General features: G+C 36.8%; 1 protein-coding gene across 3 annotated transcripts in view; it reads right to left on the bottom strand.

Annotated features, from left to right (window-relative positions):
* Window positions 1-25,345, bottom strand: part of NALCN (sodium leak channel, non-selective) — a 223,252-nt gene that overhangs the window by 30,407 nt on the left and 167,500 nt on the right. For 2 of the 3 annotated variants that reach the window (XM_063304800.1, XM_063304801.1), the window contains 13 exons: window positions 22,457-22,593; window positions 19,752-19,890; window positions 15,223-15,296; window positions 12,835-12,936; window positions 12,082-12,151; window positions 10,233-10,324; window positions 6,989-7,111; window positions 5,622-5,678; window positions 5,281-5,401; window positions 5,060-5,191; window positions 2,187-2,354; window positions 1,170-1,274; window positions 313-419 (listed from right to left, as the gene is read on the bottom strand). In XM_063304800.1, coding sequence (XP_063160870.1) covers window positions 313-419; window positions 1,170-1,274; window positions 2,187-2,354; window positions 5,060-5,191; window positions 5,281-5,401; window positions 5,622-5,678; window positions 6,989-7,111; window positions 10,233-10,324; window positions 12,082-12,151; window positions 12,835-12,936; window positions 15,223-15,296; window positions 19,752-19,890; window positions 22,457-22,593 — 1,427 coding nt within the window. Of the gene's footprint in view, window positions 1-312; window positions 420-1,169; window positions 1,275-2,186; window positions 2,355-5,059; window positions 5,192-5,280; window positions 5,402-5,621; window positions 5,679-6,988; window positions 7,112-10,232; window positions 10,325-12,081; window positions 12,152-12,834; window positions 13,010-14,646; window positions 14,661-15,222; window positions 15,297-19,751; window positions 19,891-22,456; window positions 22,594-25,345 lie in introns of all 3 variants that reach the window. The other variant, XM_063304799.1, reaches the window with a different exon arrangement.

The following is a 25,345-nucleotide window of genomic DNA, read 5'->3' as shown; positions in this document are numbered from 1 at the left end:
TAATTCTATTGATAAACTCTAAGTAACAATAAGTCTGTATTTTCACTTTTCTATATATTTACCTTATCTATGCAACATTTTGTCATAAAAAATCAGGAAGTTTATTGGGTCCCTAGTTAATTAATAACCTGCATCAGTTTGGTGAGTTACTATAGTAGTTGTCATGCCAGAATTAATCTAGTTGGCTTTTTCCAATTTGTAAGGAATGCACAAAAGTTGCATTTACTCCATTTCCAGATTAAACATAAAGTGGATTTCAGATTACTAACTAAACCTTCTGTGAAAAGCAAAAGGCCAAAATATATTACTTACCAGACTCGAGGCACCCAAAATCCAGGCTTTTTCTCACCAGGTCTTAGCTTCAAATTTAGATTTTTGGAAACACTTACATTTATTCGGAATATGCCATGGCAGTCTTCCTGTCAGAAACATAATGTAACATTTTGTATAGAAACCAAAATACTTTATTTGAATATATCAAAAAATCCTATTGCAAACAGAATTATGCTTCAATTTAGGGAGGCCACCAGTTATGTTCAGCAATCCAGAGAAGCTAATCCATGCATGAAAAAGACAGAACCTATGTGACAAACTCCCTAGGCTTTCAGCAATATTTTCCTTGACTGAGACCACACGTGTATTGTGGGCAAGATCAGACTGACAGCACCAATCACCTGCTTGGAGAGGGGGAGGAATAAATCTGGGCTCTGGAATTCTTTCAGCTAAAATGTCCCCTCTCAATGCTTGAACTCTTATATGATGGGAAAGTCCAATTGTTGGATTTTACTCTTCTCACTGAGCTAAACTCTGCACCTCATCAGTTATATAGTGGATTCTTGCTTGTATTTACCATGTTTTGTGATAATTTATTATTTTAAACTTGTACTGATGTATACATGTTTATACTTATGTAAGGATATATGGTGGAAACCATTGTGAGAGGGCATGACTCTAAGAGGCAGTCCGGGAAGACTTTTAAATGAGTGATACAGAGAGCAGTGACTTGACGGAGTATAGAAAATACTTTCACTTCTGTGCCTTTTTTGGTGTTCCTACATCACTTCTCAATTGCTGGACCATAAACTAAGCCTCATCAGCCCATGGAAATGTTGCCAGTGCGCAAAAGAAGAAAGAGGAATTTATCGAAGCACGTAAAAACTTGCTCTTACTCTTGCTGTTATATGAGGATCATTGCACTTAGCCAGTTTCCCAGCAAAAAGCTGAACTCCAAAGCTTGCAAAAACAAGCATTAAAGTCAATAAAAGGATTGAAACCTGAAAAGGAAAATAACATGAAAAGTAGTCAAACCTTCTCCAATGCACCTTATATTTTCTGTAAGAACAATCACGATGCAATCGCTTTCGTTACAAAACTGCAAGGAAGGAGAACCGATTACTATAACAGGGTTTCAGGAGGCTGGCAGTTAAGTGGCTTCTCCTCCTCAGGTTTTCCTCATCCCCCTCTTCATATGCATCAGGAAATAAGCTTACTGTATTCAGATCTACTCCTCATCCTGTTCAAATAACAAACTACTTGCTATATATTTCATGCATTCATATGGTCTTCCCTTCAACCATGTGCACAACCAGAAATGTCCTAGTGGATTAGCTTAATTCCTCTGCCAGCCATAGCGATCAGATTTCCCTACAATGCTTTAAAAGCAACCCACAGGCTTACATGCAACCTTGTCACCCAAGCCCAGCAGAGTGCACAGTCTCCTTTCAACAGGTGCTAAAATTTGGTATTCAGAGCTTTGGAAGACATGGAATATAGCACCACAGCAGTTCATTTCTTTGTGTAAACATGAGAAAATTTAATGCACTCTCGCAGAAATATGACATTTTCCCAAAATATCACATGTTATTTTTTAAGGAAATGTAATACCCCCACACTGCATTCTTAAAGAAACAGACTGCCTGCTTTAAATACATAGCTAAAAAAAAGTTGTGCTCAGCACTAGATCCAAGAGATGTATATTTGCCCTAGTCTATGGATGTGATCAGAGCTTATAACTAGATGGGTTCCGAGGCAGTTACCAGAGGCAAGAACTAACTGGATTTAACCCTTTACAATGCAGACTAATACACTAAACTTATTTGGAGGAGCTAGTATGAAATACGACATATTTCAATAGTTTCTCTTCTAAAAATAGATGTTTGGAAAGAGAAACCGTAAGTAGTACTCACTAGAAATATTTCCTTGAAGCCACTAAATAGCTCCCGAACAACTTTTCTCATCTGAGGTACCAGTTTGAAAATACGAAGGGGCCGGAGACAGCGCAGAACCATTAGCAGCTGAGCTCCTGATTTAGCAGGAACATTCTGGGGCATCCAGCAGAGAAATATCAGGCTTACCTTTTGAAAGAGGGAAAACAACCTAAAATATAATGTGAGTCTTAACATGTTTCATACATACAGTATAGGAACTGACCCTTTTTATTTCATTAAGACTTGAATAGGACTTATTCTTAGCAAAGGATATAAGGATTAGAATATGTGTGCATATATGTACGTGTGGTGCATTAATGTATGAGACTATTAAAATTACTGATTGACAAAGGAGGGAAGCACAGAATTATTGTGTATGCTATATCTCCTTCTATTTTACTTTTTCTGGAGGATCATCTTAAATTCAGAGTTGGCTCCCCTTTGAACAAGCATGGCATTTAACACAACACGTTTTATTTAGCAAACACTCAATATATACATGCATTATATTTTGTTTATTTAAAATATTTATATAGTGCTTCCTACTTGAACAAAATATCAAAGCCATTTGCAATTCAAAAAATGCAATACTGTAAAGCATGAAAGAACTGAATTCTGAAGGCTCTTCTGAAGCAACATCTTCCCACTTATCAATCTCTAGGATTGTCTTTGAGGGTCCACATCTAAGTCTTTGCATCAGATGAGGCAGAGTGAAAGGCAACAGGGCAGGAATTTTCTGCGAGAGCAATCAATTTACAATATGCTCCCCTCTGACACCAATGGGAGCTTTTGAAAAACCTAATTGCCATGTGGGATAATTTTATAAGGCAATTGAACATAGAAAGGGGAGAACTGGCTCTTGCCTTCCTAGCAGGACCCCAAGCCTAGTGTGGAGGCTTCACTTAATTTCTGTGCAGCGGCTATAGAGGAGAGGCTGCAGCTAGAAAGGAAACCACAGCTTATAGCAAGTGAGAATTGTTGAAGTGTTTTGAAAGAGATACCAGGGTGAAAAGGGTGTCATTAGAAAACTGAACTCTTAGATCAAATGGATCCTCTTGGTCTGTTTCAGATCTGAATTTAGCAGAAAAACAGCCCTGGTTATCCTGATGGGTAACTTATACTGGAGGGTGAGATAGAGGATTGCAACTCTGTTTATATTCCTAGAACGCTCACAGCAGTTTTTGAAATTGTTGATCATGGTATCCTGTTGGAGCAGTTGGAGGCACTGCTTTGTAATGGTGACTCATCTACTCACTGGGTGCTATTCAATGCTTTGGATCTTGGGAAACCTCTGCTTAGCCTCCTGGGACCTATCCTGAAGGATCCTGCAAACGTCTATATTGTTTTCAATATTATAAATATGCAGGGACTGGAAAGGAGCTCTAACAGTTTAGGAGCTAGATGTTGCTCATATGCTGATGTTTCTCAGCTATGTTTCCTCTTTCCTATGACTTCATGGTTGGGTGTCTTCAGGGCCACTGAATGCCTCCAGACCATAAAAGCCATGATGTGGGAGATACGCTGAAACTCTACTTGGACAAGATGGAGCTTTTATTGATTCTTGGGGCTTGGGAGATATGTCTGTTCTAGGTGGAGTTGCACTTTTTTTTAAGGAGCAGGGTTGCAGCCTGGGAATCTTCCTGGACCCAGCCACATGCTGGACAGCCACATTACATCTGTAGCAAGTGAATCCTTTTATCAACTTTATCCTGACCTATAGGAAAGGAATCTGGAATTCATATGCTGGTAACTGCAGAGCTGAATTGCTGCAAGGATCATCAATGGTGAACAAGCTGCCATTGGCATTGATGCAAGCCCTAGCCTTATGAGAGTTTAGGGGCAGGCTTATAATACAGTGCCTTTACTTAAAAAAAAAATGCTGTAGTTTCTGTACTATTATTCATTTTACCTTTTAATAATTGTTTATATAGATGTTGCAACATATAGTAAGCTGCCCAGAGCTTTAAGGGTACTGGGCAGCACAAATCTTTAAATCAAACAAATCAATGAAAAAGAATTATTTTACAAATCTGGCATTAGGTGGAGAAAGAAGGGATGACACAGTGATTACCGTCAGTATTACTAACGGATGTATATGTATCCCTGATTGAGAACTTAGTCACCTAAGTAAAGAGGATAAAAAGCCCTGAGAGAAGAATATATGAGGGAGACTGTCAGTAGCAAAAACTGACAACTAACTGGTGTCTTTCCCCACAATACTGGAATAATACAGTGTTTGAGAATGACAGGGTATGTGCAGATTGATATTTTCTATTCACAATTCCATTTCCTATTTATTTATTTTTTTCTGTTAATAAAATAGATGGAAGCTGTGGAAGGAAAATGCAGAATACAGAAGAATGCCAGGAGATTATGATGGCATCGAAGCTGGTCTTGTGCCCTTTACTCTCAGAAAAAGTCCATGAATGAGGTGTGGCAACTGCAAAATAAAACCTTTAGTAACATGATGAAAATTACATACCAACTCCCAAAATTCCCCTGCCATCATGCTGGCTGGAGAATTCTGGGAACTGAAGTCCACACATTTTCAAGCTGCCAAGGTTGAGAAACACTGAACTGAACAATAAAATTTCTTTGTATACTTTAAATATTCATAGTCTCCAGGCAGTATATTTCTGTATATATATTTGTCAACCATTCAGTCTTTAGATGTTTATATATTATAAAAATACTACTGAAGGCACTTGGAACTTTCCATGAAAACTATGTCAGCTATGGATACAAATTATTTTTAACTCTTATAATAAATCCTGATTTTTACTGATTTGAATTAACTTTAATTTTTTAAAAAAATCCACTATGGAGAAAAATCTCACAGAACAAAAACTTACAAGGTATATAAAAATATCCATGACACCTCCAAAATCTCTGATGACTGCCGTTGGTGTAAAAAACAAGCCATCAGCCATAATCTTCAGGTTAAGTTCAATACTCATGAATATTACAAAAACATATTCAGCAATCTGAAAAACAAAGAAATACCAGTGACCAAATACTGTAACAGTAAGGTTTTCAAACACAATACTCAAACCAACTGTTTCCAGAGAACTACCTGTAGTGTCGGTGCATGCATCACTCTTCGAAAAGGGGATTCAAACATCATTGAAATACAGGAGCATATGGTAACGATGATCATTACCCAGTCTAGATAAGTAACCAATCCCAGCAAATCACTGCAAAATAAAATGGAACATATTCAGTGGCAGCGAGACTCCAGAAATTACAAATATCAATCAAACATAAGTTATACTAGCAACAATAGAGAATCTTCCATCTTAGAAATAATTATTCTAGAAAATAAACATTTTCCAGATAAATTTAAGTTTGAAAAAAATGTGTGCATAAATATATAAAATACATGTGAAGACATAAATTCATTTTTACTATGCTTACTAAAGCTGATGATATTTTGTATTTTTAACTGCTCCAGTAACAGGGTCTGTTTTAGAGCTGTAACAGAGAAAAGAGATTTTTAGAGTTCTGCCGTTCAATTTTTATTATGCAAAGCTGTGTTACAAATACACAAGACAGTCTGCATTTGAATTGAAGAATAAAATTTATTTTTTAAATAAACAAACAGCAACAACAACAAAACCACAAACCCATAGCCATTTGGGGATTGAACATTTTCATTTATGACCTCACAACCCACAGAAATTTGCTAAAAGTTTCAGTTTGGTTTCTTAAATCTAACATTAATCCGATCTAGTTTAGATTGGGACTTAATTTAAAAATAAGATGATTCTAGGGGCACAAAATGCTTTTAAACTTACAGATAAAGGGGCACGTACGTTTATCTCCCACAAACTTGGATCACTCAGTGACACTAACTTTTAATAGGCTTTCATGGATGAGAGTGTTGTCAGTCATAATGGGTACAATGTATGGAATATCTGCTGCATACTGTATATATATTCTGAAATATCAAGACAATTTGTATTGTATTTTATAGTATTAGCTCAAATCTAAGTCCCTCTATCCTTTCCCAACCTGGTGCTGTCCAATATGCTGTTTTGGATATCTGGAAGTTGATGTTTCAGTATACCTTGAGGGGACTGGATGGGGGCAGGTGTTATATAGCAATTCCAAAGTTTACACTACAATAAGTTGGCACCATACCACTTCTGTTTAATTTGTCATCACTGTCACAAAAATAGTCTTTGTTTTAGGTGAGCATATGCAATTCCTTCCTTCAGCAATTTCTCAGGGAGGGCTTTGAAGTCCAGGCACACTGTGATGATTGGAAGGCTTTGTGAGTTCTGTTTAGTACAAAATGAGGCCCTGTTCTGCTCTATCAGCTGCCACTTTTGGAGTCTTGTACAATATTGAAACTGGCTTCAAGTGCAATCTGCGCAGAATGTGTCACAGCATTCAGGTCCCTGAATTCATTTGCAAATCTTGGCATGGAAAGTGAGGGGAGTTTGGACTGGAAATAATGTTTAATATGAGGAAAACATTATTTTGTCACTTTATGTAGCAAATGCAGTACACATATATCTCCCAGTTTCTATTTGCACTTCAAAGAATATGACTTTTGGAAAACAAAACAAAAAAATAAAAACAAGAAACATTTGCCAGTTATGGAATTGCTGTGTACAGTATGTTAAAGAGTCTCAGATTAGGTACTGATGTTATTTTGCAGAAACTTTTTAATGACAGAATATGCTGAATCAAAACAACACATCATCATAAACTGAATACAGACAAACAAACCTTTATTACGGTCAAAGACTAGCATAAAAAACTACATATATACTTACGCATTAAAGCGAGCTCTAACAACAACTCGGCAGAAATTCCTAAATCTGTGTTCCCGACCGACTATGAAAAGAGGCTTGTCAAAATAGGGGTGATTCTCCCGCAACTCCTCTTCCTGAACTTTTCTTTCAAGACAACATGATTACAGAGACAGGAGTCAATATATACATTTTTTCAATTTCATTTGGATAGCAGCAATATCACAACTATGGTACAATTGAGACAGTGTTAAATGTGGGCTTTAGAAAGCCTCTGTTCAGCTATGATGACTGTTCAATGGTTATTATCAATTAGCCCTACCTTGCTAGAGTGCAAGTCAGATGATCAGGTCTGGGGGATAAAATAATATGGAAACTAAAGACAGAAATTATACAAGCAGTCCTACATGCAAGACCCAGAGGATGAACCTCCAAGACTTCAGTGTGTAAGTTCTCTTTCTATGAGAAAAGTTCACAGAATTGTTGAAAGGCTGAAGTTGTACCTCACTGAAAGGGTCACCTTGAAGGAAACATTTGTTTCTGGAAAGTGCTCTTGAACAAGAAATGCAAAGAAACAGGAAAAATTCTGGACTTGTAAGTACAATCTCTTCCTAGCTAAGCATCTGCTCATATTTTGAATAAAAAACTACAGTTTATATCTGTGACCTCCTTTTGGGACTGATACTGCACACATCCATTTGTGATCTTCTCTGAAGTACAAAAAATTAAAAGTGATCCTGGGGATTTTCCTTTCATCATCAAGAACAGATCAATATTTGATTAGATCCATCAGTCAAAATATAAATATTATTAGATCGATTAATTTATAGAAGTATTATTGATCATATCTTCAGTGGCAGCCCCATGCTTTTAGGCTTTAGAATTGAAATTATTATTTGCTTTTAGTTGACATTGCAACTGCTGCTATTTTGTGTGTGGGAAACACTCGCACTAATGATATTACCTAGTTGGGTAATGAAATGTCTGCAAACAAACAACCAAGCTCATAGAGCACCAAGGACTCCATATATGGACTCAGTTACAGTGGTGATGGGTGCACCATTGGAAGACCTGAAGGACTAGGTTGGTTCTGATGACAATCTATCAATGTGGTCACTACTGTAAGAGTTGACACCACTTGATGGCATATAATCAATCAACAAACATTTATCTTTTTTATATCATGAGGCATGTTGGAAAACTTTTGGAAAAGCAGCTATAGATATAGAAAAAAAATGCAAGCAAACCCTTGTTTTATTTAAGTATTTAATTGCTTGCTTAGTTACTTACTGAGGCTTTTATTCCATACAGTTCCTATAGGCTCTGAATGGCTTTCAAACCATCAAAACATTGGATTAAAAACATAAACCAGATAGGAATTTCCTAACTAATACATTATGAATGTGCCATTCTTGAAGGCAGGCCTATCCTCCATGTTCCAAATGTTTTCCTAGAGAGCCATATCTTCATGGCATTTTGGAAGCCCAATAAAATGCAGAAAGGCCCAAATATCTGAGGGTAAGTTGTTCCATAGAAAAGAAACATGTGTTCCTGGGGCCTTGGAGTTGACATTCCCTCATCAGTGGAAGCCTCAGCAACTTTCTTTTCCCTATCTCACCAGATGGGCTGATTAAATCAGGAGAAGGCAATCTCACAGATATCAATATGCAGATTAGTGTAGACCTTTAAAGGTGGCAACAGCACCTTGGATTGCATCCAGAAACTAACTGGGCAGCTGCATGCTGAATCAACTGATGCTCCTAAACTGTCTTCAAGCGCTGTCTCATGTACACGTTGCAGTAGTCCAGCCACAAGGTGACAAAGGCATGAATGACTATACACAAAGCTTCCCAATCCAGAATGACTGTAATTGGTGCACAAGATATAATTTGCACAAAGGATGTCATGTTCCCGCAGGAGCCTTGAATCCAGGAGAACCACAGAGATGTGAGCCAACTCCATACAGGAGGGTGCGACTTCAGAATTAAAGATAGAATATTTCAGCATTCAGTAGGACTTTGAACCAACAGCCACTCCATCCACCCTGAGTCTGTTTTTTCCCCGTTGTCTGACTCCACAATCAAATGATTGATGAATCGTCTGATCGTGTTCATCTGCCATGATGAGTCAACGCAAGTCAGGAACCAGTTGGGAGGGGTAACACCAAGGAGTGTGAAACTTTTCTCTTTGGGCTAAGTGGGGGAAGTCAAGGTCGTACCATCAGACACATCTGTGCCTGGCATGCCTGGCCCTTGGAATTAGGTGGGAAGAGAAGTAAGGGGTGTCTGCTAACTTTTAATTAGGTAGTTTAGGCGGGAATCTTCAATCGCAGCTTTTTTCTTGATCTGTACACATTCTCAATAAATCTGAATTCTGCATATTTCAATTGTGCATGAGTCAGGTCATTATTGGTATCCAAAGTGTCAGTTCTTACACCCATTTAGATACTCATAGCTTTCAGCCACCAGTTCAGAATCAACACCATCACCCATTTTGCTTGAGGTGGAGATGTACAATTGAATATAATTTGCCTATCAGTGATACCTCCACCCTGTGCTGACAGATGACCTTTCTCAGTGGTTTCATGTAGACCTGAAACATTAGGGAGGGAAGGGCTGACCCCTACTGCTCTCTACACTGGAGCTCTTGTGGAGTTGACCTATTTCCTGATCATTGACTGAAACTAGTCCCTCAGGAAGGAGGACACAGTAAGACAGTGTTCCTCAGTCCCAACTTTCACAGATGGTCCAGAAGGATACCACAATCAATAGAACTGAAGGATATTGAGAGATCCAGCAGGACCAGAAAAGTTGCACTAACCCATTGTGGTCCCACCACAGACTATCTGCTAGAATGAGCAATGCAGTTTCCATCCTGTACACAGGCTGAATCCTGACTGACAAGCATCCAGATAATCTCCAGGATTTTCTGCTGGCTAACTGTTCCCTAACCTTCCTCCCCGCAAAAATGTTGAGCCTGGATGATAATTGCCTAAAACAGCTATATATACCACTGACTGTTATGAAGGCAAGAACTGTCTTAGAAGATGTTTGTCCAGCAAATAATGTCTCTTTTAAAATTATGCTGGTGTTTGACATCTATGCATACTATCCACAAAGAAAATATGCTTGCTTTCCACTCATAAGCAATTTATGCAGATTTAATCAGTCTGTCAATTGAGTAACCAGTTAAAATTCACCTGAGTAATGTTTGTCTAATTGGCTTCAGTTCATCCTATACACTGTCATAAAAATTACATTTAAAATACCTTTTCATTTCTGCTTGTTCTTTCTTTTCTTGGATCATTTTTATTTCACTGTCTTCCCTTTGTGCATTTCTGTACCTCACTGTATTAGAATGCTGGAAGAAAAAAATGCAAATAATTTGTTTGCTATTATTTTACTGTAAAATGAACAGTATGCAATTGCATTAAAAGTAAGAAAAAAAAGAAATATTTTAATCTAGACTGGGAAAAATAATAATTTTTGTTATTTATTATAATTATGACCAGCTATTGTTAAACATTTTCTCTACTATTCCATATATTACTATCACGATCCAGTTAAATTTAAGCACATTTAAACATGCTCCTGAGTTCAATATTAGTTCAGTACTGAATTAGGATTAATTTCTATAATTGATACTAATGGGATTTAAACAACAGACATTTTATTATGGTCAAAGATCAAGGATATTAAAGGAACAATACAATAAAATATATGGCACTGGCTTGACAGAAACAAGAATATAACCATTCTGAATATTACAGAAGGCTGAATGCTTAGTTGGGCTAATAAAAATGCCTTGTAAAAAAAAGTGCCTTGCAGAGAAATCATTAAAAAGGTAAGAAGGACAGGCAGTTCTATCCATTTATCTAAATATACCATAAATACCATAAAAGATGGTAAGAAGCCATATACCCTTAGTTTTGTTTCCTTAGAATTGATCCACTTGGAAGGATGTTGATCATATACGGTTAAGGGGGCATAAACAACTGTAGCTATGGCAAGTCCACTTTGCCAGAATTGGGGTTCTAGGGAAATAAGTGTGGATCAGCATTTGGGACACAATATAGAGTCCCAAAGTTCACCCTCAGAAACTTGCATTGTGGTTTCTCAAAATGTAGAAATCTTTATAGGCACAGGACTCTGTACCATACTGAAGTTGTATAATTCTTTTGTCTTGAAATACTCAAAGGGTTGAGGGTATGAACTGGTCTTCAATTAGATAGAAAAAGCTTAGAATTGCGGATGATGACCTTGGCTATTTTCTGTAACCTGACAGATTTGAGCTTTCCATGAGCCCTTGTGCTGAAATATTATGCCCAGACGTTTGTACTATTTCGTTTGTTCTATAGCATGGTCACTGATGTCCCATTTACAATTAAAACTTTTTTTGATAGGACTATAACTTCAGTTTTGATATAATTTATGGTATATCTTTCTTCCTCGCAATAACTGTAATGCTCATCTCAATCCCACCACTGAAAAGGAAAGAGTAAGCAGGATCATCTGAATAAAGTAAGACAAGAATTTGTCTATTGGCCAAACATGATGTTGTGTGTAATTCTGCTAATAAGAAACAGCTGTCATCTTGCCTGAGTAGTACTCCAGGAAAGATGTGATAGATGATTATGAATTCTGACCCAGCTGGAGATGTCTTTTATAGCAAATCACAATTCCCAGGAACAATTTACTTTGCCCATTTCTGAACCGAGATTCAGTAACTGATTGTTAGCATTATCTCCATGAAGGGGGTGAAGGAGAGAAAGAAAAAACAACAACTGTTAAACATCTTAGGAAAGTTGCAAGCCCAGAAACAGCTGAGGGTAAGTCTCACTAAAACCTTACAAAGTTTTGTTTCGTTATCTTTTTTTTCCCTATCATTTTCAGTTTTACAAAACCAAACAGACCCATATTTCTCCATATACTTCGTATAATCTGAATTTACTTTGCTGTTTTTGTAATCTAAAGGGTCATTTCACAAAAGAATGCACTCAAACGGAATACCAGTATTACAGGGTTTTTTAATCTTTGTTATAATATCCAGGATATTTTAAACTCCATTCTGTTTTAAATTTAATTTAGATATTATTCAGGCTATTCACTTACACTTACATCTTGAGTTAACGTTTCAAGAGATTTTCCTCGGCTGATTCGCTGACTGTTGGAGCCGTGCCTTAGTGACCTGAAATAACCACATTCATTCAGTGAAAAACTGAGATCACTGAGTGTGCATCAGTGGGACAACAGAGAAGGCTTTGCAATTACAGATTTGGTTTTGCATTACACCAAGAACTCAGCTGCATCTTGCTTTCTACAACTGGTGACTTCCACATGTTTTGGATTACAAATCCCACATTGGCTGGAAATCATGAGAGCTGAAGTTCAACAGATCTTAAAGGTGCTAAGTTAGGGAAGTATGAAATAGTACTTGCAGATGCAGGATTCCTAGTGGTACTAATCAAAAGAGATGGTGGAACAGTTCATTCTTTTCTCTGTAATGGATATTCTTAGGAGACAGAACTGATTTAAGAAATGATGTGAAAAGTAGAAAGATTAACTAAAAAAGTAAACCACTGAAATAATCTACAAATCCATGAGGGCAGTTGAACAATAAAGGTCATGACTGGACCACCCTGTTTACAGAATTTTTTCCTGACTGTTTACAGCCATGGCTTGGATAACATTACATTTAAAATATGGGAGTCTTTTATTATGTTGAATGTCATTGTTATTGCTATAATAATACAGATTTTATTTATTTATTATGAACTTATTCTAATTTACTAATGTTTGCTACATAACTTACAAGAATTTTGTATTCCACTTTTATCAAGTTCTTAAAAGTTTTTCTTGAGTTCTGTTTACCTGCGTTCTTGGCGTATATGATGCTGGACACTAAGAATAGATCTTTCTTTTGCAGGCTGTCCCTCAAAGGATCCACTAAGCATACGCTGACGGGTACAGGCTCTAGGTAAAGAGGTAGCATGGTAAGTAATAATTGGGGATATACAGCAGTTCAGAAATAACTCAGAAAAAGTGTTTCAGAGCCTGAATGTAGCACTGATATGTAACTTTTTAAAGGATGCACATAATTTCCTGGGATCATGGAAATGACACAGCTGCTCTAAAGAGTTGCAGACTTATATCCATACCCTGTCATGCTCCAAAGCACTGTTTTGAAATTGAACCTGAAACACAAACAGCCCTAGTAGAGTAGTTTAAAAAATCTTATGAGTAACTAGATAATTCAAGATACAACTGGTTAAATATATAGATATAATCCAGAGCTATGAGGGTTCAGGAGGAAACTGGACAGAGGTATGATGTTAGAAGAGGATGTGGTAGAGTGATTAGCTATTAAACTATCTTCTCAAGCCTACAAATTCTCATTGCTCCAGAAGAGATACTGTAATAGAGCCACAGCTATTATAGGCAAAGAAACAGTAACCCAGTTTGAATAATGGCTGGAAAGCTGGGGAAGAATGTGGTTTCTCTAGAATCTAATGCCATTTCTATTTATATCATATGTTAAATAAATTTCAGTTTAAGTATTATTTTTCCAAATATATTTAATTTCTTAAAATTTATTTCTACTAGTTATTACTAACATACTTGCAAGAATTTTATATATACCTGTAAGTAAGTATATAATTAAGGCTAATTAAAATTAAAAAGACTAGATTTATACTGTAATGCTTTAAAATAAGCTAAAGAGCTTCAATAACATCCCTAGATATCTGAAACAATGAAGGCATTGGGCTACAAGTTAGTACGTTATGTCTTACTGTTAATATGTAGGCAAGAAATATTATTCAATTTCAAAGAATATATTTAAGAATAGTTGTACAGCTGTGAAAAATATAAAAAAAACTGTTAAAATTCCAACAAGACAAAAAAATTATTTGCCCAAACATTGTGCTTCTATAATTAAATTATTTATTTATTTTTTTAAAATAAATTTAAATAGCTGCCCAACTCACACCTGGCAACTCCAGGTGGCTTACAGAGTTATATGCATTTAGCAGCATGTAGCAACTGAAAAAAGAACTTGTACACCGGGAGTGCTGTTCATGTCAAGTACAGCAAAATCATTAAGGGAGCTTTTTCCTTTTTTTTAAAAGAAGATGTGATTTATATCTACACGAAGAATAAATGAAAAACTTCTTTAATTTAATTAAGTATTTAATTTTCACCTTTAAAAAAAATCCCAGATTATTCCAACACTATGATGAAATTGGTTCCCTTATGAACATTATAATTCTGAAATTTCAAGAACTCTAGGCCAAGTTCTAACCTTCCTCATTTTTTTCTGGCCATGCACATCTTTTCCAGGGTAGGAAGGAAAGAAGAACTAGGAGATGTGGAAAGGTTGTGCTGCTATGACTTAGAGAACTTAAACCTACTGGTCTGCAATTTACCTTGCACCTTTGAATATAGCAGGGTGGGCAACTATGGCTCATAAATGGCATGTGGCCTCCAAGTAGTCCATTTGTGTCCCCTGGTACCCTGAGATCTCACAGGGCAGGTTTTTTTTTTTTTTTTTGAGATTGGCCTCACTCCAATAAAGTTGGGAATGGGACAGGGAGGTTTCCAAAACGCTTAAAAAATTAGCCTGAAGTACTTCATTTGGGGCCATTTTGCAGGTGTTTAAAGGGAAAGTTAAAAGTATTGCGCCTCCCAAAGGCCTCTTGCTTCTATTCTGCCGGAAAGTTCAACCTTGATCTCACTGGTGAAATCATTGGGTCAGCAGACAGTACCATGCAGCCGTCAGGAAGGGCAGGAGACAGCATTGTCTCCCTCCAACCTTGTCCATCCAAGGGATGGAAGGGTTTAAATAATAACTAATTCAGTTTTTCAAGATTGGATGAAAAGGGCTAGGCCAAGAATTATTCACTAAGTGGACTGTCAACAAGTCCCACCATTAAAATGATAACCTCCATTCATCTCACTCTTGCTTTAGGCTTAGCTATTGTGTGGAATTTGGACCTCAAGTTGTGATCCATAATGCAGGGTTTGCACTACTTCATTTTGTGTGTGAGAGAATAAATAGATTCAGGTATGAGTAGATATTATGGCAAATACATTATTTCAAATGTATTAGAAAAATATTGCTTTCTAAATAATTTTAATTGTTTTATGCAGAAAGGAGGAGGGGAGAGAGAATCGGACTGGGTAAAATGATTCAGATGTATTCATTATTTGGAAGATGAAAGCTACTCATAATGAAAGGAGCCTCAAATCACTCATTAATACCTAAGAATTTTATTGATTGCAGTCTCCTTCTCCAGAAGATTTCTTGCCCTAATGCTGAAAACAGATTTGCGAAGCTGTAAAAGAAAGGAAAGCAAGTTTACTGACTGTGTTAGTACTTAGAGTAGGTTGTCTGCAACCTTAACCTGCTGAAATCAATGCAAGCAGACCAACCCTGCTATGGTGAACCAAGAGTTATTTTTTTGTTTTGAATTTGCACCTCCTCTGGAAGATTTCTTTATGATTTGGGACCAATAATTCTAGGGTAATATTTTTTACCAAAATATACCGGCATACTATGATTACCATTAGTAAAAAGGCAGGAAATAAATCTCATATATAAATAAGTACAATTATTCATGCCTATATATAGATTACCCAGATTGTTTTAAGATGCTTATGACAAATCGATAAGATTTCTCCCTTAAAGATCAGGAGGACAGTTCTGAAATTAGAAAATGAGATCTGGCATCAGAATCTCCCGCTTGTCTCCAGGATTGGCAGGGTTGTGAAAATTTTGTATCTGAAGAATTCAGAGCCTTCTTATCTCCCACCATTCCCCTCAGCATCTACTATGCTGGTCGGTTGTCTGCATGATTTTGGAGTTCTCCAATGGAACTTTGCCTGTGGAATTAAATTTGCAGACTCCTTTGAAAGAAATATTCCATCAAGTTTATATGCATAATCTGAAAATTTAGGAGACTTAGTATGTTATCATATACATTAAGCCATACTTGAAAAGTTTTCACAAGAATCACATCAGAAAGTTTTATTAAAATATAGATCAGCACTTTTAAGGTTCTTTTTATTTTTAATGCCAAATCCTCCTATGCTTATTTGTAATGCACTAAATCCAATTCTATGGACATAGAACATAACTGCTTAAAAAACCCCCAAAACAAAGCACTGTTTAAGAGAGAAAATCTGCCAGACCTATCAGGATCATAAAATTGCTTCAAGGAAGACAGATGGTTTCAAAAGAAAGAAAAGATAACACATCTGATATATGGATGAGAAGCTACCATATTTGACAGCAACTCAGATGTCACAGATAACAAAAAGGTTACATTTCTATATGAAAACATGATTGTAGAAAGCAATGTTGTTGTTGATAATGACAATAATAATAATAATGCTACAAGGATAGTTTGTAAGAGAAATGCAAGACTTCAGAGAATGTGGTAGGCCACACAAACTGCTTGATTATCATCTATTTCTAGTATATCTAGAAATAGTACATCTATTATCATCTATTTCTAGTATAAATTAAAGCATGATTGTCAAACTGAATGAAATGGCACTTGGTTACTGGTTACAATCCAAATATTAGGTAGGTAGATATTGCTATCTAACCGACTGGACTATATGGATTAGAATTTCAATGAAATATTTGAGGGGGGGCTTTGCATAGCAAGCCTTCTGCACATTGCTATACTATCAGCCACTCCTGCTGAAGACTTTTCTTATTAGCTCACAATGAGGCCTAGAAGTATGAAACTCCAGCCTTGGATCATGAGGAGTAGGGCTGGATTCAAAGGCAAAAAGATTATTCAGAGTTTGTGGGAAAGCACAGATAGCACCTGTCTGCAACTCCTTAAACCAAAAGCATCTTTTTCCAAGATGGTGAAGCAGCTGCAGAAGGCAAATGTGTCACCCCAGGAAAAGGTGCAGTTACTTCAAGGAGTTGCAGACAGACATTACGTTCATGCCCCATATGCTATGAAACCTTTTTGATTTCAGATCTGAAATTCTGCATAGCTTAGTAATTAGTATTACATGGATTCACCCATACTAGTGAGTGAAAGAGACAATGTGGTACAGCAGTTAAGATGTTGCTCTAGGACCAGAGAAACCCAGGTTCAAGTCCAGCCTCAGCCATGGAAGCTGACTTGGTGACTTTGATCCAGTTGCTCTCAGCCCAACCTTCCTCATAGGTTTGTGGGGAAAACTGGGGGAGCAAGTCTTATGGAGGTGGCTTTCAGCTCCAAGAGGAAAAGCGGAAACTGACAAATAAATAAATAAATAAATGCTGCAATGCGCTCTACATGGGGCTACCCTTGAAAAGTATTCGGAAGCTTCAGCTGGTCCAGAATGCGGCTCCCCGGACAGTTATTGGGGCTGTAAAATCAGCCCATGTGGCACCACTGTTACGCGAGCTGCATTGGCTACCAGTTTGCTTCCGGGTCCAATTCAAGGTGTTGGTTATCACCTTTAAAGGCCTACATGGCATGGGACCAGGGTACCTGAGGGACCGTCTCATCCCTATAACATCGACCCGTCCCGCCCGGTCAGGCAGGGAGGGCATGCTACGAACCCCATCAGCAAAGGAATTTCATCTAGCGGGGTCCAGGAGGCGAGACTTCTCTGCAGTGGCGCCCGCCCTTTGGAACATCTTGCCCCTGGAGTTGAGACAGATTTCCTCATTCTTGGACTTCCGGAAGAAACTTAAGACCTGGTTCTGCCACCTTGCTTGGGAGAGGGAGAGAGATAGCTCCACCTGGGGATGGCTGGCGCCATAGTACCCCTTAGTGATCCATCTCCACTTGGATTTCATGTTTGCTTTTATGTATATTTTAATGTAATTTTTATCTGGCTATGTTTTAATGCTATTTATTGTAAACCGCCCAGAGTCCCCCATTGGGGGAGATGGGTGGTGATATAAATTTAATAAATAAATAAATAAAATTGTATATCATTGGGAGAGACTATATTCATGCCATCTAATGAAATAATGCTTTATTTAAAAAAAAAAAAAACAAAGCTATCAAATGTGGACAAAAAACCCAGTGCCTCTGAATTCTGAAAACCTTTGCAATATCTCACCTAATTGTATACATATATACTTGTTTTAGTTGCAAACCAATGAAACTATTGGCCTGACACAGAACTAAATTTGGTCAACAGCAAGTTTTTTTTACCACTAAAGAAATAGTTTGTCAATAAATTCATTTATTTTTCTTGCTTGTTAAACTTGCTTTCACATTATCATTTTCATTTCCCAAAGTATTTCTATAGGCTTTTTAAAACTATTTTTGCTGTCATCTATTCATAGTGGACCCAGATGGGTATCTAGAGTATCTTGGCAGTCTCAAAAAAGAAAAAAAAAGCTAAGGAGGATTCAGACCAGTACCTAGATGGTAGACCACCAGGAATCCTGAGTCTGTTAGGACGCTCACAGTTCATGCTATAATCTTCCCTATACCTTAAAGATATATTCTCTCCCTACAGGAGAAAGTTAACCATACAGAGTGTTAATTTTTTTGTTTGTTTACTTGACTATGTTCCCATGTTCCCTGGGTTATTACTAAATCTAACTTCTTCATTAAGGAAATTTTTATGTTATTTCAATGGGATTCTAAATAATCTCTAAATAATCTCAGTTTTACAGAGTTGGATGGTAAAACTTTAGAACAAGTCAGAGGTTTCAGTTAGATCCCATTTAATAAAGCTCTTTAACCTAACAAGTGATGACAAGTATTTTTTAAAATAGCTTAAAGTAGATTTAATTCTAATAATAAAACTGACATGAGTCAATACTCATCTTATCTTTTTTACAAAATGAGATGCCAGAATAAAGAGAGGTTCTTTAGAGGACTCCTGCAAGCCACAGTTAAAGGCTTGCTTCTGTTAAATGTTCTCATAATTATAAATATCATTCAGCATTCTGAGTTCTCTGATTCACACTGCATGAACTACAGATAGCATGCACAAAGAAATCTGACAGCTGTCAGCAGAATATTTCTTTTGTTTTTGTTTTCACTGTTGTATGTTTAATTAACATTTTCCATAGCTTGTGTTTCTCTTTTACTGTACACACAGACAAATGTTCATTTTTAAAAAATATTATTTCAAATGAGTATTAGAGAGAAGACACTTTGGAGGAAATTGGTATAGTTAAATGTGAGGTTGCTATGGTAATTATTACCGTAGAAAGCTATAATCATCTAACAAAATGCAACCTAATGTTCCAGCCACATGGATATATTCCTGCTAAGTACAGGAAACTAAGTCAATACATGAAGCCCAATGTTATCTGGCAGCAGTCTTTCAAAGCCTCAAAAAAGATCCTTCCTAGATAACTGACATTTATTTTTATATTTTTCTGGTCTTTTTTTTTAAAAACTAGATTCTAGAAGTTCTGAGTTCTGAATACAAAGGATAGCCATTCATTGTTGATGATGAACTGAAGCAGTATTGTAGGGCTTGGATAAACAGGATACAATTATCACTCTTTGCATTGCAATGTCATACTAGAGGTATTAATATTCAGAAAGACCATTAAATGTTTAGGAAAACATATACACCCACCCACCACTTTCCAAGGAACTCTTCTATTATTCATAGCATCAAATCACAAACCTTTCCAGAATCAATGCCCTTCATCAACCCCATGCAGGATTCCCCATGCCTGGCTAGAAAAAGGTGGCATGGTCAATGCAACCACCAGCTACAGTGATGTCCCACATACATTTAAGACTTCAGAGCACAATATGACCGGAGATCTTTATAGACTGCCGTATCTAGTGACTTGCCTTCTGGTCAATATATTTGTCTTCAATTGCCAGCCTTTTAGAGTGGTCGCACGAGGAAGAAGAAGCTGATGGAAGCCTTCTCAATAAACAAGTTGTATCTTGCTGCTGTCGATCAATGAATTGCTTCATAAAGCTCTCCCTTTTAATCACAAGAGAGATTATAGTGAAGGAGAACTGTTTCTTATTTATACTCCTTTGTTGGTAAAATTAAAGTACTCTTAAGAATCATTGACCATAACATGTCATAATTATCCTCTGCTAAAACAAAAAGTCGATAGTTAAAGCTGTACAAAACATATAAAACAGAAACTGATAAAAATCAGAGAAGTCACATTAAAATGTATATGCAGAAGAAATTGTCTACTATCTATAACAGAAGGTAGCCTTTTGACCTAAGATGAAAAGTCTTCATACTTTATTAAAATATATTCAGCAATAATAGTATTTCTATCAGTAATTCTCTGATTTTATAAAAACATCTATTTTACCAATCCCTATATTGAATAAATGCTGAAGAACCAAAAAAGTTTTCCACCTCTCAAAATTTCTAAAATAAATCTAAAATATCACTTTGACATAATAGATAGTACCTCCTCATAATTAAAGAGGACTGAAATTACCTTGACCAACGGTGTGTGTGTGATGTGCGCCAATTTAACTCGATACTATTCAGCTCTATTTAAACTCCTATTAATAGGAATTAATTTCACTGAAATGTATCAAAATAATGTTTGTTTTGCATAATTTCTATCCCACTTATTTGTTCTGTATGGTTCTTCCAATTCTACTTTTTACCAATATGTATAAATGGAGAAAGAATAAGGAACAGAGAGTAATCATATGGGTATATTCTAAGAGTCCTGAGGCTAATATTTTCCCCTGTGCTAGTTTACTTTTTTCTATTTTTTCCATTTTTTTCTACTTCATTTAATTGTCTTAAAGAAAAAATATTTTAAAAAATCTTGATTAAGGATTGTGGATACAATCAAGGGAAATTATGTCATGGGAGTCCCCTATTTCATGCTACTTTAATTTTTACATTTTTAACAATTAAGAAAAGTGGGATTTTCTTCCAGCACCACTTAACTTTTCTTATTTAATGGGGTTGCTACTGGCATTGAAAATGAGGGTTCAAATGAATTTTTAAAATATTTTTGGATGGGTCAGATCATGAGCATGAAATCCTCTGTTTTATATTTAGAACTTGAAATTACTTGCTTCTGGAAAAATTTAAAAATCAATAGGAGCAATATTTTGTTAGGTCAGCTGAAATTTTCAAAAAGTTGCAAAGTTTTCAAGTTTCTTTTTCAGGGAAGGTAGTTAAAAGACAGGGAAAGAAAAGGTGGGGTAAGAATGTAGGTCATCTCAGATCCACATGTCTTCTTTTGATGGAGCAGGAACAGCCTGCCAGTATGCAAATTGATCCATATCAAGTAGAGAGATATTTAATTACATTAAGGATCCCCCCAAGCTTACTGAGAAGAAACAAGCAAATGATTTCATTCTGCCATTTTTGAAAATATAAATTCCTGCTGTTTAAATCAAAGATATTTCCAATCCATGAATGTTACAAATACCCCTGGCCAGTGGAAACAGAACACATCAACTACTGTAGGTTGTCTTTACATTTATGAAGCAATAGGCCTCTTGAAGTTATTCTGGCTCTCATTGGCTCTACCTGGATTGCAAGACACACTGAACCACCAAACCTTCACATTTTAGCCTAAGTTGTATGAATGATGCTCCTGTAGTTAGTTTATTATTAAGCATGTCATGCAAACTTAGAAAATTGAGTTTTCTAAGTTTAATTAAGTAAACCATGGCCTAGCTGACCCTGGGTTAGCATACTATACAAACCATTGAATAGGAACTCAGGCTTTGCCTACAAATGACTCCACTTACAGCTAGCTGTCTGTCCTTCGTTGTACCAGGCTAAATACTGTAGCTATCAGCCAACCTGGGAGTTACATAATCATTTCATCCTCAAAGATGTATTTTGTCCATACCTAGGAAGCGTTTTTTACCTTGTGGGAACTGATTCATCAGCACTGAGATTATTCTGCTATGGAGATTCAATCAATATTCCAGTATAAGTATCAGCTTACTAGAATCAAACAGAGAGCCAGTTTGGTGTAGTGGTTAAGGCACCAGGCTAGAAACCAGGGGATTGTGAGTTCTAGACCCTCCTTAGTCACGAAGCCAGCTGGCTGATCTTAGGCCAGTCCCTCTCTCTTAGTCCTAGGAAGGAGACAAAGGCTGAAAAACCTTGCCACAGGGACTTGTCCAGGCAGTTGCCAGGAGTCAAAACACTCGAAGGTACAAAATAAAATAAAATAAATAAATAAGAATAAAAAAATAAATAACTATGTATGATAGTGTAAGTTACTTCACTTACTTACCTTTAAGTAAGACCCATTGAATACAGGGGGGCTTATTTTTGAGAAGACATTACTATGAGAGGATTGTTTTTAACAACAACAATAATATATTTTATTTATATGCTGCCCAACTCCCAGCGGCTCAATGATTCATTCATTGAATTGTAGTTTTGGCACAGGGGACAGGAAAAAGGAGAACTCTCCCACACATTCAGAAACAAACTAGACAAAAAAAATATGAAAATTAAAAACCAAAAACCAAAAACCCACTGCTATGAAGTTCAAAATAGTCAGCGTTGCAGTAAGAAGGCAGGAAAAGGTTACTACCTTATTTTGGGGACTGTAAAATCTGAAGGGAGCTTGGAGATTTTTACCATTTGAGGCCTGTTTGGGAATTTTTCAAATATCCGTAGACGTAGTGGGAGCTTTTCCTTGGTGTCTGCATTTGCTTCACTTTGTTTCAACTGAAAATTAAAACAAAAAAGTAAAAAATAAAAATCAGAAGAACTGACATCTTAGGGATCAGGTTTTATTTTTCAGAACAACAAATGCAAGCAGTTGAAAAAACACAAGATGGCAGCAAAGAACTACAGAAGATATTCATTCTAAGATCTGTTTCTCAATATCTAAAGATTACTGTCACAGTTGACACTGAAGCAGTCCATTTCTTGAAAGATATAAAATGCAAAGGATGTTGTATAAATATTTGTAATTCTTTTTTATGTTTTTTTCACAGTTCTCTAACATGCTATAAGAAAAATAAACTCATTTTAGACGCATCTGTTATACATTAATAGAATTAGGCTTTGGACTTGGACTACAAACAGAATTCCTATTGACTTAGAAGTCATTAAATTCTTAGTAAACCAAGGAATCTTGTTTTGGAATTTCTTGCAGGACCACTCCCTATTAATAAACTTGAAGGTCACCTAGATGGTTCAGGAATTTGTCCTCTGTCCCTCAAAGACAAGCTAATTGCTCTTCTAGCTACTTCCAAGCAATAGCCGGGTGCTGTCTTTTGAATGTTCGGTTTTTAAATTGCTGCATGTTTTTATTGTTGTTGCTGTGAGCCATCAAGAGTTAGGTATATAAGATGGGCAGCCATATGTGACTCCTAAAAAAATAAATAAAATGAACAGTCAACAGAAATAAAACAGGAAGAAGAAAGAGGTGGAAAGAACATACGCAAAGAACTAAGGGAGAAGGATGTTTCCCAGGCAGTTAACAAACTTAACACTGAGCAGCTTTCCTATACACTCATTCCCAAAGGAATGAGCATATTGTAATGAGAATTATATCCTCATTTCAATGGCTAATAGGTAAAGGTATTTCTTTTGCAACAGTAATGGGAGGAAGATACTTTCTTAAATGAGCCATGGTGGCTGATGGTTCTGAACTAACACACCCATTAGCTTGTGCAAAAACTTGAAAGAAATAGTTTGGCAGACGTAGAATGTAGCCAATAAAGGAAAAAGAAACCTAAATTCTAGTATGCTATTTCCTCAGAATAGAGGGATGATCATTTAAAACATACACAATCAGATGCACTGCTTAGATCACCCCACCCCACTCACATTCAGCACGGATATGTGTTTATTCTGGTATCACAAAATCTACATACTCCAGTAAGCCTACTTCACAAGAAAAACTACCCAAATGAAATGGCTCACTAAAGCAAACTGAACATATAACTGAATTTAGCATAATCACTAGGAAAGTTGATGGAGAACATGTAATCATAGATAAAGACTTGAAGGTGTCTGATGGACAGACTCTCCTTTCAGCCTCTGGTGTGGAAGGATAACCGCCTCCAATAGCTATCACTGTCACAAACAAAGTGCACGTGCACTGGAAACACTTTGAGCTGAAGGATAAACAAAAGGTACAGATTAATGATAGGATAGTGAAGGATAAGGAGTCCTTTAAGGGCATTGGAAGGGTCACAATTATCTACCACCTTATCGTCCTCAACGAATTCTTAGGATGGAAGTAGCAGCATACTAATTAGAACCGTTTCAGAACAGACTGGGAGATGTGACAACCATTTAAGAGAAACAAAGAGATAACAAAGGCTCTTCACCCAAATTGCAAACTAGTATTTGGGGAGGGAGGAAGAGGAAACACTGGCATCGAAGATGGGGAAATAACAAAAACAGAGCTTGGAATTCCACCAGCAAAGAGTAAAGAGTGAAGAAAGGGAGGGGAGAGGAGGCTTTTAATAAATCTGCACTGTCAAAAAAGCAAGAATGACAGATAACTGTTTTATAGCATTCATATTTTAAAAGGGGCCCCGGACAATAAAAAAGAAAGGAAGAGCCATTGTCAGTGGCAGCAACATATCCACAGAACTTATCAAATTCATTTCTCATGTCCTGGAGAATCTTGGCTTCTCCCATCTCCATGGCAATGATCTTCTGAAGGTAAGAAAATTTCAAAAACTCTATGGGAAAGAAAATGGCTGCTCAGAGGAAAAATATGGCACCCCTCAAGTTGAGTGCCACTTCTACTGTCTTCATGGAGTTTTCTTTGCAGCAATGCAGCATTGGTTTGCCACTGTTTTTTTCTTGATGTTTTTAGTTAGCCTATAGCCAGGTAGCTCTTGATGATCTGCCATCCAAGTAACAAACAGGCCCTGTCTAGCTTTTCCAGATCAGCCAGTTTTTCAAAGGGAAGGAATCAAATATCTCATCCGGTAATAAAGCTTTTAGGTACATCTAAAGAAGTTCTTTGGACCCAACTAATGTGATGGAATGCCACATTGTTTAAAGATACCAAAAACATGAAAAAGCGATGTAGGTCTAAAGTTACTTTTAAACCAGAACTGTAGTTTTCTGTGGCTAGAGGTTGCAGTGTTAATGCAAGGTTTGAGGGGGTTGGCTAGGGAGTATGTTGGAGCCAATATCTGTGGCCCTTTTGATTCAAAGCTGCAAAAATTAAGGCACATACTTCACCCATAAAATCCCCAAGACAAATCCCCTCCCCAGAATGGGCTGAAAACTTTGGCCTACCCACCAGGACTTTGGAAATCCCTTCTACACTTAAGCCATAATGATGCAAACCCATCCTTTGCAATTTTAACCCATGCCTTCTCTCCTGTGGCAGCTTCACATGTTGTGTTTGGGATAAGTTTATACATTAAGCCAAAAGCAAATAAAATACATTATCTTTGCACAAGGCAGCATAAAGTGTGGCCAATTTTAATATGGGCAAAACTGA

The sequence above is a fragment of the Candoia aspera genome, chromosome 5, assembly GCF_035149785.1.
Source record: "Candoia aspera isolate rCanAsp1 chromosome 5, rCanAsp1.hap2, whole genome shotgun sequence".
Classification (NCBI taxonomy): domain Eukaryota; kingdom Metazoa; phylum Chordata; class Lepidosauria; order Squamata; family Boidae; genus Candoia; species Candoia aspera.
The sequence above is the reverse complement of the archived record's forward strand: the minus strand, read 5'-3'. Positions and strand labels throughout refer to the sequence as shown.